The sequence below is a fragment of the Chroicocephalus ridibundus genome, chromosome 2, assembly GCF_963924245.1.
Source record: "Chroicocephalus ridibundus chromosome 2, bChrRid1.1, whole genome shotgun sequence".
NCBI lineage: Eukaryota > Metazoa > Chordata > Aves > Charadriiformes > Laridae > Chroicocephalus > Chroicocephalus ridibundus.
Window position 1 is genome coordinate 99,866,869 of NC_086285.1, and position 15,654 is coordinate 99,882,522.

The 15,654-nt window shown below is 52.8% G+C and overlaps 1 protein-coding gene across 2 annotated transcripts; it reads right to left on the reverse strand.

Annotated features, from left to right (window-relative positions):
• Positions 1 to 4,249: 4,249 nt before the first annotated feature.
• IRX4 (iroquois homeobox 4) lies at positions 4,250 to 15,065 on the reverse strand. 2 transcript variants are annotated; one of them, XM_063326314.1, is made up of 7 exons: positions 14,510 to 15,064; positions 13,892 to 13,999; positions 8,960 to 9,118; positions 7,822 to 8,073; positions 7,009 to 7,115; positions 5,745 to 6,070; positions 4,250 to 5,542 (listed from the first exon to the last, which is right to left on the reverse strand). In XM_063326314.1, exons 3-7 carry the CDS (start codon positions 9,002 to 9,004, stop codon positions 4,782 to 4,784), a joined length of 1,491 nt encoding a protein of 496 aa, XP_063182384.1. In that variant the 5' UTR covers positions 9,005 to 9,118; positions 13,892 to 13,999; positions 14,510 to 15,064; the 3' UTR covers positions 4,250 to 4,781. The 2 variants fall into 2 exon arrangements, with proteins under 2 accessions (XP_063182384.1, XP_063182385.1); XM_063326315.1 differs by having other exon boundaries at positions 8,960 to 9,025; positions 13,892 to 15,065.
• Positions 15,066 to 15,654: the final 589 nt, after the last annotated feature.

Consider the following 15,654-nt stretch of genomic DNA (forward strand, 5'->3'; position numbering starts at 1 on the left):
TTAAATCTGTTTTGGCCATTAGCTATTCCATTAAAAATAGTTATCTCTTTAAGGGGAAGCACAGTTATTACCTTTTGTTCTTTTAATCGGGCAAATGAAAATGTATAATTTGACCGTTAACATCTCTGTATTCTTTACTTTTTTATGTGCAAAGTTACATGCACAAATGTCAAGAGACACGGGACTCGGACCGAAGCTCATCGCTTTGTAGCTGATACTGACTTCATCTAAGGGGGGATCTAAACACTTTGGCCAAAACACAGCGGTGTTTGAATGATCCTGTTCCTCCCCATTCATCTACAAATCACACTCAGTGGAACAGTTTCTGATGCCTCACGAAATCAGCAAGTTATGATATTTTCTCGCATTTTCCGGGATTTCTGCATGAAATGGTAGATCATGAGCATTAACTCTTTTCTTGGCATTTAACTGGATACACTTTCGCACACTCAAGCCTTCATATTATTTGAAGGTCAGATTTAAATGGAAAAGGTAAATGTATATCAAAAAGACTGTAGTAAGTCAGAGTCTCCTTCTGAACCATTTTATCTTTAAAATACATAATGTTCAAAGTCTTGCCAAGACAAAGTCTTCTTGGACACCTCTCTTCATGTGGCTGATGGGAAGGAGCTGCTACACTGGGTTCTGTAACTATGAGCCGATTATGTGACTTTAGTAGTCAAATATGCACTCAGGGTAAAAAGAAATGTGCTCCTAAACATTAATAGGTAAATGTGTGTACCATTTCATCTATCTGTCTTTTAATTAGGCACTTATAAATGAGCTGGTATTGCAAGGTGATATAATCAGGTTACTTAAACTCCCGCCCTTTCCTATACAATTATGTGAGGTAGTTACAGATTGTTAATTGCTACTGCTTCTATTATTATTATTATTATTATTATTATTATTATTATTATTATTATTATTATTATTATTATTTAAGGAATAGGCAATATGCCCCATTGCAATTTTGCATGCATGCCTGGGAAAAAAAGTAGATGACATAAATCGCATGCATAATCTCAGGAGACAATCATTTTAAATCTTAATTGGCTGCCTTTTAAATATCATTTAAGGTCTCGTTTTCCCTGCCTCTCTCTCTCTAGTTAAGAAGGTGTTGTGTCAAAGTCTATTACCTTGCTGGACGTCTCGCCTCTAAGTTTTTTAAAAAAAATAGAACCATCAGCAGAGGTTTGAGAGGTCGATAAAGCTTTTAGATTTGGAGATGTTTTCAGGGAGCCCATTTCCTGCGGCTAAGAGTTGTTAATGGAGCTTAAGGAATTATCTTATGACTCGGGCTGGGAGAGCCGTATATTTCTTCGCTCCTGTTCCCTTGTCGAGGCTGAATATGCTGCTGTCAAACTCGCTTAATGAAAAGTAACGCGTCGCTGATTACAGTTTTATTTGGGCTCTATGTAAAAAGCACTGTTAATTTAGCATCCCCTCCTTTGTGTGTTTGAATTTGCCATGGCTGAATGATTTAGAGTCTCTCAGTTTCAAGCCGTTTCTCTATGATTTCCGCCCCCCCCACCCACCCCTTTCTCAGGCTGCCTATATATTTCTGCTGTGTACAGCCACACGAGCTGCACGGCTTTGCCTTTCAGCCCCGTAGCCTCCTCTAAAGCGGCTGGACCTGATCTTTGACTTGTGCCATTGAATCAAATGGCAAAATTAATTTCTCACACTCTTTTGTTCATAGTTAAAAAGAAAACCAAAGCAAAAACCAAAAAAAAACCCCACCAAAACCAAAACCAACCAACAAACCAGAAAAACCCCAACCTTTTTGAAAGACCAGTGCATTTGACGGCTGATGTGGAGACAAGGTTCGTGTACCAAAGCGAGAAACTGTTTTCCCTCCCCCCTAATTTATACAGTCTCATCTCGGGGTCGGCAATGTTTTGATGGGAGTGAGGGCATTCAGAGGCACACACACCCCCCGACCAGCTCTGACACAGCCCCCTGCTCCGGAGGGATCTGCTCTGCTTGGGTAACACACATAAACTTACTCAAACTTGTTTTGTAGCGACAATGACACGAAAAAGAAGGCATCAAGGTTTGATCCGCTTTGTTTTTTGGCTGCTGGTATTTCAGTGCGTCTGTGTGTGCTACCACCTTCATTTTAAGTCCGGGGGGAGGGTGGGGGGTGGGGGGCGTCGAGGGGGAGTTGCCTCCCAAATGTCGAGATGACCAAATCGCGCTGCTGCCCGAGCCCAGGCCGGGCAGATGGATATCTCAAACGACCTCTCAAACGCCTGGCCGGGGTCGGCGTGGGGGTGCTCGGCGCTCCCCAGAAATCAGGGCACTTTTCAGGCTGAGGGAGATTTTTGGCTGCCCAGCGGAGGAGCCGTCTCCTCGCACGCACAGTCTCTCGCACACGCACACCCGACTGTCGCCGCGTTGGCAGCGGGAATGAAATCCCCTCCTACCCCACGGCAGCCTGTGCCGCAGGGGAGCTGCAGCCCACCGGGAGACCCGGTGTCACCCCGCCCGCTCGCTGCAGGCACGGCCAGGCTCGCACACACAAACCTCCCGGCTTTACGAACAGCCGCGGCAGCAGGCGGAGGGGTTCACCGCCACCCCCCCCGCCCCGTTCCCGCTTGCCCCCGCTTGCCCCCGCCAGCGGTTTGAGGGCAGCCTGAACACCCGCCTTTCCTCCCTTCCCTCTTTCTCCACCTCCTTAGTTTGGCTGGAAAATAATTTGCTTTGTCTAAAGGGTTTCAGAGGCAAAGCTCGCCGGCCGCCCCGGCTGCATTAAAATTCCTGCCGGCCCAGCCTTTAGCTGAGATCGCGGCTCCCCGGAGACTCCACTTTCGCTATTACTGTCAAGTACCCTTGACTCTTTATTTTTGCCCTTTTATCTATTACAACTAATTCGAGTTCTTTTGCCCTTTTCAGTTTAAGACGTGGGCTTTCTGTAAAGCCTCCCCCTGCCACCGAGCTCTCCGGGTGCAGAGCCTTTAGAAATTGAGGGGTTTACTGTCAAAATGAAAATTTCACTTCAAATTATCTTGGCTGATGCACGTTTTCCAGGCCGGGGGCTCCTGTCTGAGCCTTTTGACAGCCAGATCAGCAGAGGGGTTCAGTGATCTCGATAATATCATCCAAGAGAGCGAAAGTCAATACAATGACAGGGAATATGACTGGATACAATCCAATTACGGCTGCTGGCGGAGAGGGGAAGGGCTTGATCTGATCTCCGCACCCGGATTCCTTTATTCAGTCCTTGCACTAACAGGTCTCGCTAGAAACTTTGAGGGCTGGAGTATGTTATATTTTGGCTGGGTGCTGTCTCGGTTGCGTTTGTCGTTGCCTACATAATATATATCTCATTGCATTCTTATTTATTTATTTGGGGGAGGAAGGGAGGCTGGCGGGGAGCCGCAGGGGTGGGATGGGCGAGGGGGCTGGGAGGCAAGAAAGGCTCTTCTGCTTCTCCGGTGCCAGCAGCTCGGTCCTTCGGGCTCTTTCACTCTCCCCCCCCCCCCCCCCCCCCCCCCGCCCCTGCAGTTCAGGAGGTTTAGGCCGGTCTGGGTAAGCTGGGGTCTGTTACAGCAGTTTTTTTCCCAGCAGTTCTCCCTCTCTCCCGGTCCGGGGATCAGTAAAGTTTGTCCCCGTTCCGGGGAAGGAAAGGAAATCTTTTAAACGCCTGTTATCTAAGTGGTAAATTGGCTGCGAGTGCTGCTGAATCACACGTCGAGAGCGCTCTTTCTCTTCTCCCTCTCTCTTTTTGTCGGCTGCACTCTATTTAATGTCAAAACGGTAAAGCATCTGTCCTGAAGCGCTGAAATATTCATGGAGGACCCGCGATTCTCCATACTGGCGGAGGAGCCGGAGAGCTAAAACGGTTCTTTAAAAGATCAAATTTTCCATGTGAATCAATTGCTCCGCGCACGGCGGAGGCGACGCCGCGGCCGAGCCCGGCCCTTTGGGGCCGACCCCCGCCCCATCGCAGCTTGGGGCGAGGGGGGCGGGGGGGGGGGGGGGAAGACGCTTTACCCCCCCCTCCTCCCCGCCTCATTGGGCGCCCCCGCCGGCCCGGAGGCACGGTAAAACGCGGAGAGGAGCCACGGCAAGCATCCCTCCCGCGGATCCGTCCTCCCTCCGCGGAGCCTCTTTTCCCCTCTCCCGGCAGCCTGTTGAGTGTCCTTGGAATTACCGGGACCGGCTGCCAGGGGGGAAAATTTTGAAACCTCAAAAGGTGTTTGTTGCCCCATGCAAAACGCCACCACTTGTGTTACCTCTGAAACAGACAATTTATTGGAGTGAACATACCTTTTTTAACATATTCTCTTTTTTTTTTTTTGTCGAGATAAATTTGTGCAGTAGGTGTAAACTTAGTAGAAGTGCTGTTTGTGAATTATATGCTAACAAGGAAATCAGGAGGAAAAAACTCTCGAAAAGTCTTTTAACTAATGTCGGCATGCCTTAAATTAAATCTGAATTAAAATTTCCCGTTTGTAAACTTTCGGATGTAAACTTTTTAAGGAGGTCTACGCTATAGCACGTGCTTTTTGGACATGGAATTAAATAACTCTCACGACATTGATCCCTTAAAGTCGCAGCCAGGAGAAATTCTTCAGAACATCAATGAGCAAAGTCTGTCCGTTGAACTGAGCAAACTGAACTTTAAATCCTCGTTTCTGTTGGTTGGGTTTGTTTAAAAAAAAAATAAAAGAAAAAGAAAAAGTTTTATATTTAAATTTAAACTCTCGCAAGTCTCTTTTCAGTGTAGCTGACTCTTCGAGCGTTAGAAAGTCCTTCGCCCCTCGGCGGGCCCGTTAGGAACAAAACATTTTGCTTCCTGATTTGGGAAACGCCAGAAACTCTTTGTTTGAGTCATGGTGGGCCAAGTTTGAGAGCTGCCCCTTGAGCACGTTGGCGCCGTTCCCCACCGCGCGTCCCAAGGCGCCCGTTTCCAGAATGGCTCCTTTGGTGGTAGCCCAGGAAACTGTCGTGTTGCTCAGGGCTTGGTTCAAAGTACTGTGCCTGAACAGGGGGTCGTGGAACACCCCGTCCACCCAGTTCCTGAGGTTGGTGACCGGCGAATCCTGGTGCCTGTCGATGACACTGACCGGGGCGGGGACGGCGGCGGCGGCCGAGCCCCCCTGCCGCTTCAGCATGCAGGAGGGGTACTCGGCCTGGTTGAGGGAGGTGGCGGTGTGCGCCAGGGACCAAATCCTGGGCTTCGCCTCCAGCAGCTGCTGCCCCTGCTGGAAGCACATTTTGGACTCGCAGCCGCGCTGCCGGGCGCCGAGCAGGTCGGGGCCGCACTCCTCCGCCGCCGTCTTCAGGCAGCTCCGCGCCCGCTCCGCCGCCGCCTCCTCCTCCTCTTCCTCCCCGCCGGCGGGGGCGACCGGCGGCGGCATCTTGGCGGCGGGGGGCTCGGTGGCCCGAGGCGGGTGGCTACCGCCCGGGAGCGGGTGCGGGAGCGGGTGCGGGAAGGGCCGCCTCAGCTCGCACTCCGAGGTCTCCGACTCGGCGGCGTCCAAGTCCTCCAGGTCGCTGAGCTCCAGCTCCTTCTCCTCCTTGCCCGTGGGCTCTGCGGGGTGGGGGGGGGCGGGGGAAGGGACAGCAAAAAGAAGACACACACAGTCACTGGCGGCACCGCGCTGCCCTGCGGCTGCGACCGCCCTCGCCAGCCAGGCCCGCGGCCGCCCCCACGGGCGAGATCCGCCCCGGGGGCGAGCTGGCGGCCGAGCCCCCGCCGCAGAACCGCTAAGTGCCTGTTTTTAGCAGGGTACCCTCAGCTTTCCCGCTCTTCATCGCCTCTTCCTGCGAGCCCTCCTCCTCCTCCTCCTCCTCCTCTTCCTCGTAGGGCCGCTTCTCGTCCGAGCACTTGTTCCGCGGGGGCCAGGTCATCTTGTTCTCCTTCTTGAGCCGCCGGCGGGCGTTGGCGAACCAGGTGGAGACCTGGGTGAGGGTCATCTTGGTGATGATGGCCAGCATGATCTTCTCGCCCTTCGTAGGGTAGGGGTTCTTGCGGTGCTCCTGCAGCCAGGCCTTCAGCGTGCTGGTCGTCTCCCGGGTGGCGTTTTTCCTCCGCGTCCCGCCGTCCATCGTGCCGTACCTGCGGGGACAGGGGGGCACCCGCAGCGTGACACGGCGCCCTCGCCCCCCCCGCGGGGTCCCAGGGCCCCTGCCGCTTGCCTGAGGCACCCCCCCGGGGGGGGGGAGGGGGTGTGGCTGGACCAGGGTTGGGGGAGATGGGCAAGCTCATCTTTCAGGGGGCGACCTGCCTGGAGAATTCAGGCCGAGGAAGAAGGCGGGGAGGAAGGGTTCAGCCAGCAGCAGCACCGGGCACTGCAAAGCCCCGCTGTGCCGTGGCGGTGGTGGCGGAAAGGGGGAAGAAACCGCCTGCCTTTATTGGCGGTAAAGTCAATGTCAACGTTTCGGACAGCGGGGAAATCCTAGCAGCTCGCAAACGCACAGAAATCCCACTTCCCTGTTGTTTGATCAGTCCTCCCCCAAACAGAATGCATCTTGGGTGACCCCAGGGTGCAACTGTTAATAGAAATATATTTCCCCTTACTCCTTTCATTAGTAAGCTCTCCTACCCTTTTGTTCCTGAAATTATAGAAACCTAACGCAGATGACACCGGGCTGCGACTGAATATTTAATGCACATCCTCCAGGAAAGGTCACCGACGCCCAATGGGCCTCAGAGCTTGAAAACGGTGCGTAAAGTAGGTTTGCGCTGGTTTAAAACTAATAAACATACCAGGGATGCCGGGGCGCCTAAGCCTGACCCCGCGCAGGAAAAGATAATTACCCCCCCGTGGAGAGGGACCCGGGGGGGCCGGGCGGGTGGGTGGGTGGGTGGGGGGCAGAGGACCCCGTGCCGGTCTGCCTGCGGGAGGGGGGCGTTTCTGTGGGGAAGGGGAGGCGGCACGGGGCTGGGAAGGAGATGCTGAGCGGCGAGGAGGCAGGTCCGCGCCTCGGCCCCGCGGCGGGGATGGAGGGGGGGTGGGTGGTGGTGTCGGGGGGGGTGTGTGTGCGTGAGCTTACCTGTCGTACTGGTACTGGCTGAGGGTGTGATCGTAGGGGTAGTAGGCAGCCGCCGGGGCGATGCCCGCATGCGCAGACCCGCTCCCGTCCTTCGCCTCCAAACTGTTCTGCAAGAGACACCGCGCCGCCGCCCTCAGCCCCCGCCGCCCCGAGAGATGGGGTCCCCCTTCACCTGCCCCCCCGCCCCCGGGGCTTGGGGCAAGGCGGGGGACGGGGACACACAGGGGACGGTGCGGGGGGGCGTGTGCCGGACCTTCCCGGAGGCCCCTCGGCCAGCGAGATCAATAGAGACATTAACTCGCGCTGTTACGGTGCAGGGGGAGGAGGGGGGGAAGGAAAAAAAAGAGGGGGAGAAAAAAAAAAAAGAAAAAGCTGGCTGGGAAGAGAGCATAATTTTTTGCCAGCCGGGGTCTGGGCCGCCCCAAACTACCCGCTCGTCCGCCACCTTGTTAGGCGCGACTTTTAATTGCGTTACCGTGAGAACCGTGCCGGGCTTGAATATTTAATGACCGCGGGGCTGGACGCGCCGCACTACCGCGCCTGTCGCCAAAAGCAGGCTGGCGCGGGGGAGGGAGGAGGAGGATGAAGATGAAGAAGAAGAAGAGGAGGAGGAGGAGAAGAAGCAGCAGCAGCAGCAGCAGCAGCAGCAGCAGCGCCCGGGGCTGCCCCCCAGCACGGAGGGGTCCCGCCGACCGGCCACCGCCCCGCGGGGGGAGCGCAGGTCCAGCGAGGGGGGAGCGCGGGGAGGAGGCCGGGCGGAGAGCATCCATCCCCCGCTGGATCATCCATCGCCCGGGGTGGCGGGCGTCTTACCAAGGAGTAGAAGGCGGGAGCCTCGGTGCCGTAGGTCACGTAGTTTCCATAGCCCTGGGGACCGGCGTAGGGGCCACCGTAGACCCCCAGGGCGGCGGCGGAGTTGAGTTCGTGTCGGGCGGTGGCGAGGAGGCGGCTCTCGTACACCGGGCAATAGACGGGGGTCTGGGCGGAGGCGGCCGCCCCCGTCTCGGCCAGCGTCCGGCCGCTGGACTCGCAGCAGGTCGTCAGGGAGTTGGTGCTCATCAGGAACTGGAGGGAAAGAGAGCGGCGCTGAGGGGGGGTGGGTCTGCAGTGGGGGGAGAACTTCCCAAACTGTAACCAAGTTCGGGGCATTTTTTTTTTTTGAGCGTGTCGCAGTTTTGGGCTGTCGCCCACCCTGCCTCCCCTTCCGTATTTTACTTCAATAGGGGTAAAAACGCTCTAGAGGAACCCAGAGGTGCAAGTGTTTTATCAGTTTAAGATAAATAACCCACAACAACAAACAAACGCCCCGTGACTGTGGGCGTTTAATCCTCTGCAATACCTCGCTCCAGCCTTTTGCATTAAAAAACTAACTTTTCTGGTGTGTTCTCACAAGCCTGGGTTTACACCGGTTTCCTCCTTTTGCAGCACAATGCTTCCCATCTGCGTATTTAAACCTTTTTTTCTAAATCACTCATGCATATTTATTTTAACTGCAGATTTGTAGCAGCCACGCACGCATCTGTTATTAAGCTGCTGGGTTAGAATATCCCATTACTTTTCTACTGTCCGGACCTCAATACTTTCGTGTTTAATTGGTAAACTGTGAATTTAATCGGGAAAGAGCAAAAAAAGCGCTTGGGGGGTGGTGGTGGTGGGGAGAGCGGTTGGGGGTCGGGTGATCTCTAGCCCCCCTTCTCGCCTCCTTCATCTCTGTAATCCTCCCCCACGCATCGTTAGCACCCCCAAACACCCTAAATCCCGCGTCTTTCCTTCCCATTTTAAAAACATGGGCGCGAGGTAGAACTTCAGCATCCTGGAAAGATGCGGGGCGAGCAGCCGATGTGCCGCTCCCCCGTGCTGGAAAGGACCGCTGCCGCCCACAGCCCTGCACGGAAGTAATCAATAAGGACTGAAATTCAATCAATTAACGTCGGTAGGCAAAGAGTCTTACCTGGGGTGCAGAGGAGTAAGGGTAGCCAAACTGAGGATATGACATGGTACAGAGGCTCCCAGTTATCTAGAAACAAGGCGAGACGTCTGATCTGCACGCTATTGCAGCCTGGCTCTGCTCTATTGTACCAATTGATTGGTAACCACAGGTCCCTAGATGCTTATAGGACGAAGCAGAAAACCACATTTAATTTATTTACATGAAATCTTAAACTTACTTTCTTTTTTTATTATTATTTTTAAACCGAATGAAAGGGAAAAAAAAATAAAAGAAAAAAAGATGTATAGTGATTTTAGCACCTTCTCCTCTGCAGCTACGAAACAGAAATAATTGTTACATGTGGACTCCGAGGTTGGCAAACGCGACGGCAGAAATACATACTTCGCACCCACGGAAAAACAGAAAAAAAAGGGGGAGGGGGGGAGAATGAGAGTAATACAAATACATCCGTTCAGAAGCAGGTTGTTTTAAAAGAGCTGAGCCTCTGACGTCACGCAAACCCTATTCGAATTAACCTGTCTGTAAGTTTAACACTCGTTTTCGGGACCGTTTCCCCTGGCGTGGAGAAGAGGCTCCCCAGCATCCCTCTCGCTCTGCCCAACAGGAGCCAAAGTTTGGAAAGCTCTCCAGCAGCGGCTACGCCCGCTCGCAATATTTCTATGTATTTCTGCGGGGAAGGGAAGGGAAGGAAATTAATGGTTTTAATCTGAAGGATCAATGTTGTATCAGCTAAGATTTCCCCCCACCCTCCTTCGTCACTGAAGGGCTGGTAAGCACTTTTAATTAGAAATTAATTAATGAGCAGCTGCTTCTTCCCACCCCACAGTAATAATTAGTCTCAATTACAAACAAGACATATGAAGGGACACACGACTGAGTCTTCATTTAAGATTTAATCAACAGTTAAAATTAGCGCTAACGCTGACAATAAAGCACATGACATGCAACCCTGCCTTTCTTTTCGGCTTTTATTCCAGACGTGTGATTACAGGTAGAAAACCCTACGAGCGTATTCCGGGGGAATGATTGGAAAGGACGTGACTTTTCACGTTAAAACGACTTTGATCCCCTCGCAAACCTTCGGCTGGAAGAGCCAGCCTTTGGCGGGGCGGAGGGCCGTATCCAGCCCGCCTGTGCTCCGAGGTGCGCACGGCTGGGAGGGGGATAATTGGGGAGGGTGGGGTGTGCAACTCAAATGCGCCATTTCTCACTCAAGAGCGAACATCCCTTTCCCGGTGGTTGTGTGGTTCTCCGGGACCCCCGAGTGAAGGAGGGCCTGGGAAGAAGTCTCGTCTCCATCACCCCCCTTCTCCCCACTGCTACCATCACCTCCCCATCCTCCGGGGGCTGGTACCCACCACCCCATCTCCAAGCAGGCAGCATCCTCTGTGCTGCCGTCGGGGGGAGATGCTGGGGCTGCCGGCCGGCGGAGATGGCCCCTTGGGCTACCTCCCCCCGACGGCTAGCTACCGCCGGGGAAGGGCGAGCAGGCAGCCGCCGGGCGAGTGGAGGAAGCGGAGGAGTCAGCTCTGAGGCTGAAGCTCGGCTGCTGGTGCCGTTGAGCGCTGCTCCGTGGTGTGCAGACTTGCTCAGAGAGATTCCTGGGTTCAGACATGTGAATAGCCCCAGGGTCACACTCTAATTAATGATGATGTTCTCTTCTTCTCCCCAGCTGGAAGACTGCCTCCCAGAAACGAATCTGCCCACACTGACAGCTCGATTGAGGGTGATTGATGACTATCTGGAGACCACAGTACACATAATATAATATCTGCTGCGTAATTGCTTTAATTTACAGATGAAAATACTAGTTCTGGGATTGAGTTAGACTACAGCGAGCAGCGTTTTATGGCGCTTTAGAGTGTTTGCAAATAAAAGATATCAGATACAGTACATGCAAATTATCCTGACAGCTACAGTATCTGTAGCCGGGAGAAAGGTATAAAGAACGGGAATCGAATGACATTAATAATCGGTTTTGAATTCTGTATTGATTTTGGGGGGGGGGGGAGGGGGGGGAGAGAAAGTGCCTATTCTTTCCGCACCTGAAATGCTAATACCTCCTTCTTTCTGGGAATATTAACAACTTAGCCATTGGGTTGCTTTTACAGAAACGCTCCTTTATTCCTCCTGCTACCCCGGTGCTTGCCAGGCTATAACACCTCTTAGCTACTGTTTACGAGCGGCTCCCTTCGCTGCGACGTGCTGCCGGACCAGCGCATTGTTTGGGGAGCAGAGACACCCGGTGTGCACACAATGGTCCGCACGCAGCCCCCGGAGCCTCTGGCTCTGCCTCCTGCCCTCATTGCGCTGGGGGATGTTTATTTAAGCTCTGGAGTATAACTCACCGCGGCGCTGGGGGAGAAAACAGTTGCACTTATCTCAAGAGCGGCTCGGTGTAAAGCGCTATAATTAGCTGGGGGAGAGCTGGAGGACTGCCTGGAGAAGTCCTCTCAGTTTTCCAGGCTACAGTTTGGGAGATGTCCTGGTGCTGTGGGGGCTTTGGATTTATTTATTTTTTTCCTTCCCGTCTTTTGATACTACTGCAGCTGTCAGCTCCGCGGTGGCCCACAGAAGACTACAGGTTTTGATATTTAGATGAGTCTATTAAACTTTAAAATACAAGGTGAAATTCAATATTTATAGTCCTTGTCTATTTATATATCACAGTTGTCTTTCACTGCACCATGCAAATACTCTGGTCCCCATTTTTGTGCTGAACTTTCCTGTATTAATCATGATAATTATTTGTCATTTTTCTTTGCAGCCTGCCTGCTCTATTACTTTACCCCCGGTCAGCTTTGTGCCACTTCCAACCTGTATTCCCTAGAAAGCAGTCATTAAAAAAACCTCACAACACTACCAAACCCAAAAAGCCAACAACAAAAAAAACTTAATAACCTTAAACACTTAATAACTTTAAATGCTAAAAGCTGACATTATGTCTTCCTCCAGCATTCAAGTCTTGTTTCACTTACAATCTACAAATAATGGCCCTTTGTTGATAAGAAACTCAACACAATTATATTTCATCTTGAATTTTTGGTGCCAGCGCACAAACATGCAATAAGCCCCGCAATGATTTAAAATAACCTTTGTGGTTCTTGCACATAAACAACACAACACTGTTCAAATCCAAGCAAAGACGCTTAATGCTGTGGGCTATATCCTTAAGCATTTGGAAAATGCAAGTCCTTGCCGTGCAATAAAAATTGATCCTGGTCAAAGCCCCTTTCCTGTACAAAGCAGTTAACAGCTTTCGAGAGAGAGAAACACAGACTGCTTTCTCCAAAGTTGGAGCAAGTAAACCCATCACGATCAATAGGAAAGGCTGGCGAGTTCCCCCCTCGTGAGAGCCAGCCTGCACACCCAGGCGAGCGGGTATTTTAGAGCCAAAGCCCAACTAAGTCTCTCCGGGGGTTACGTGTTTCTTCTCCGAGAACCTGGAGCCAACGTTCATACAAGTTTTATCATAAAAAGCAGGGAAGGCGAAGGAAATGCTGTGATGGTGGAACAGGCCACAGCAGGTAAAACAGAGAACCTCTTCAGGACTAACGCTTTGATGGACGTCTTCAGGGACATGATCTAGAGGCAGTTAATGCAGCTACACTTTTACTATCTGCATTTTCATCGCCTCCTCTTTTGGAGGGGTTATTGCCACTCCTGGAAATATTTCAGCAGCGGAATTTGCTTATGGGCTAAACAGACTTTAGCGAGCTCTTTCCGTCGACTTTGCTTTGTTTTCACATTACAGATTTAAAGCAACCTTGACACCGCCTGACAAACGCTGTGAAGCTCTACATGTTGCCCATTTGGGATCTGACATGGAACCGAGGGCAGCCTACAACATTTTCGAGTAGATTAGCTCCCATAAAGTCGCTATCGACAGTAAATACGATTGCTGTTCTTTTTTTTTTTTTTTTTTCCCTGAGCCCATCTGAGATGTAATTGCATCTCCTGCACTCTGAAGCGAGGGGACAGCGAGCTGATGCTGCCCACCTGCACAAACCTGTGCAGGGGCTTGTGACCGGTAGAGCCAGGATGACAAACATAACAGTTGCATAAGAAGGCGCCGCTAATTAATTTGCTCCCATTACAACTGCACGTAAAAATCAGTTGTTCAAAGCTAGCCGTTTGAACGCTTTCATTTTGTAAGGCTTCAATCCTCTTGGCAAACAACCTAGATTTAAAGGCAGAAAGGCCTTAGATGCTCATTCAGTTCTTTGTATTTAATAACTTTTCACACCTAAGAGCTAGAGGCAACACACTCTCTCTCACACACGCACAGGGAGACAAAACTTTTCAGCAAGAGAAGCAAACGCTGCGACCTGGGCAGCTGCTGTTATGGCTCGATGGCCCCTACAACACGTCCACGTTTACCTGCCCGGTGCAGAGCATCGCAACTACGCTTCCACTAGCAAAGCAAAGGCTGTATGAGGAAGGTTTCTCTTCCCAGCCCCTCTGCCCCCGGTGCCGCAGACGGGTAGGCATTCAAACGCCACCGCCTTTGAGCTCCCTGGCAGCCGGCAGCTCGAACGCACTTGCCTGCGAAGATAAAACTTTCCTACTCGCAAGGTCAAATTCTACGCCTTTTACAAAAGTTCGCCTTAAAATCCAGAAAGTTTGACTCGGTACCTTACCTTAGCGCTCGCTGAATATCATATCCACACCCCCTTCCCAAGAAATAACACACAAATGTTAAAATACATTTGCCCTCTGTCCTAGGTAAAGATTGCACAAAGCCAAATGATTCATCACAGATAGTTTCTCTTCCCTCCAGCAGTTCGTTTTCAGCTGCCTTGCTGCTAAAGCAGGCTCCGAAAGGAAGGGGGGGGGGATAAACCCCACCGCTCCCCCCCACCCCCCGCTTCCGTAGCGAGAGAGAGACGCACATACCCGCATCCCCACCAAAAACAAGCAGAAAACGTTTACCTGCGATCACGCCAGGCTTCGGCTAAAACCTCGTAGCGACGGCTGTGCCATGGCAGGGCTTGTCTCCCCTCCTCTGCGCTGGCTGACTTCGCAGGCGGCTACGGAGAACTAACGCAGACATTTCTCAGTGTGCAGCACCTGAGCGGAGCGGTGCAGTGCCTTCGGTCCCCAGGCGCCACAACCACTTCACTAACCCCCTGTACCAGAGTGACGTTCGAGTGAATAGCTCCACTGATCACACTCTTTCCTACTGATTAACACTTTCCAACACGACCAGGCACTCCACTTCCAACTTTTTTTTTTTTTTTTTTTTTTTCCTCCCCGTTTTAAACAAGAAGCAGCCAGCACCGCTTGCTTCCGCGGGTTATAAACGCCGTCTGGGGCGTGGGGGACACCATAATTAATAGCAGGTTAGTAAAATTAGCGCTGCCACTCCAATTGTTGTCCTTGTTGCCAACAATAATTGCATTGATTCTGGAAGGACACGAATGTCCTCCATTTAACCTAATGATCTGCGGGTTGCACACGCTGTACGGCAGCCGGAGCGTTGATTAACTGCGCGCACCTCCAAACTATCATTTATCTCTGCGAGTCACGACCGAAAGGCGCTAAACTTACAGGCAACTCTCCCTGCCTCTCTCGCCGTCTTTGTTTCCCTCCCGTTTGAGGAGGTTGGGCTGGGACGCCAGCGCTAGCCCTGCGCGCAGGAGGTGGCCACCTGTACCTGGCCACCCATCGCCCTGGGCTTTATTCATAGCCCTGGGGCAGCGCAGCGGAGCCGGGAGCTGCGCGGCCCGGCGCTCCCCGGCCGCGGGGAGGGGGCGAGCGGCTCCGGGACCCGCTGCCTTCGGCTCCCCCGGGGCCGCCGCTGCCGCCCGCCCTGGGCGCAGCCCGCCGGGGCTGCCCGGGCACCGGGGGTTTCCTCCGGGGATAGGGGGGGACGAGAAGGCGGGGGGGCGGCAGCCGTAGGCCGGTCCGGGCAGGAGCGCTTGCTCCCGCTTATCTTCTCCGTCCGTCCCCCCCGGTCTCCGCCGCAGGCTGCTGCTGCCGCCGCCGCTCTCCCCTGCGGAGAAGTTACTGGGACCCGAGGCTGGGCGAGCTGGCAAGCGAGCCCCCTGTCTTAAATGTCTTTCCTGGTGTGCAGCCCCCCTTCCACCCTCTCGGTCCCCGGCGCCGAGAGCCGCTGCGGGGTCCTGCCCGCTGCCCGGGGGCCGCGCAGCGCTCAGGCAGCCCTGCTGGAGCTGGGGGGGGGGGGAGTATGGAGGCGGGGGGGGGGGGGGGGGGGGGGCAGCCGTATGCTAAGTTTTACAGCGCAGTCGGTACTTTCTTGTCTTAATTGTTTGTTCAGCACGAAAAGGGACAAATCGGGATTGACAGAAGAGGGAGGAGGGATCAATATCATTCCTGTTTAAAGGCGTAAACCTGGGCAGACGTCTCAATAAGACAGAGGAGGAGAAAAAGAGAATATTATATCCTACCTAATTAAGCGAAGACAAAGAGGTGTGGGGAGAAAGGTTCAGGAGAGGTGGGGTGGCAATGGGAATTTTTAATCCGGTGTCTTCCCACCGTAACCACCAAGGCTGAACAATAACGTTAATAGGGAACATCTGTACATCGACAGATTTATTCTTGCCAGGGCTCTTTCAAGCCTGTGTCATTTGCATGGCCCCGTGCTCGTAATGTTCGACACACGCTGCACCTTGTAGTGCAATGACAGGGTAAATCTGATGAATGTTGAAACTGGGAAATCCTCTTCTCTTCCC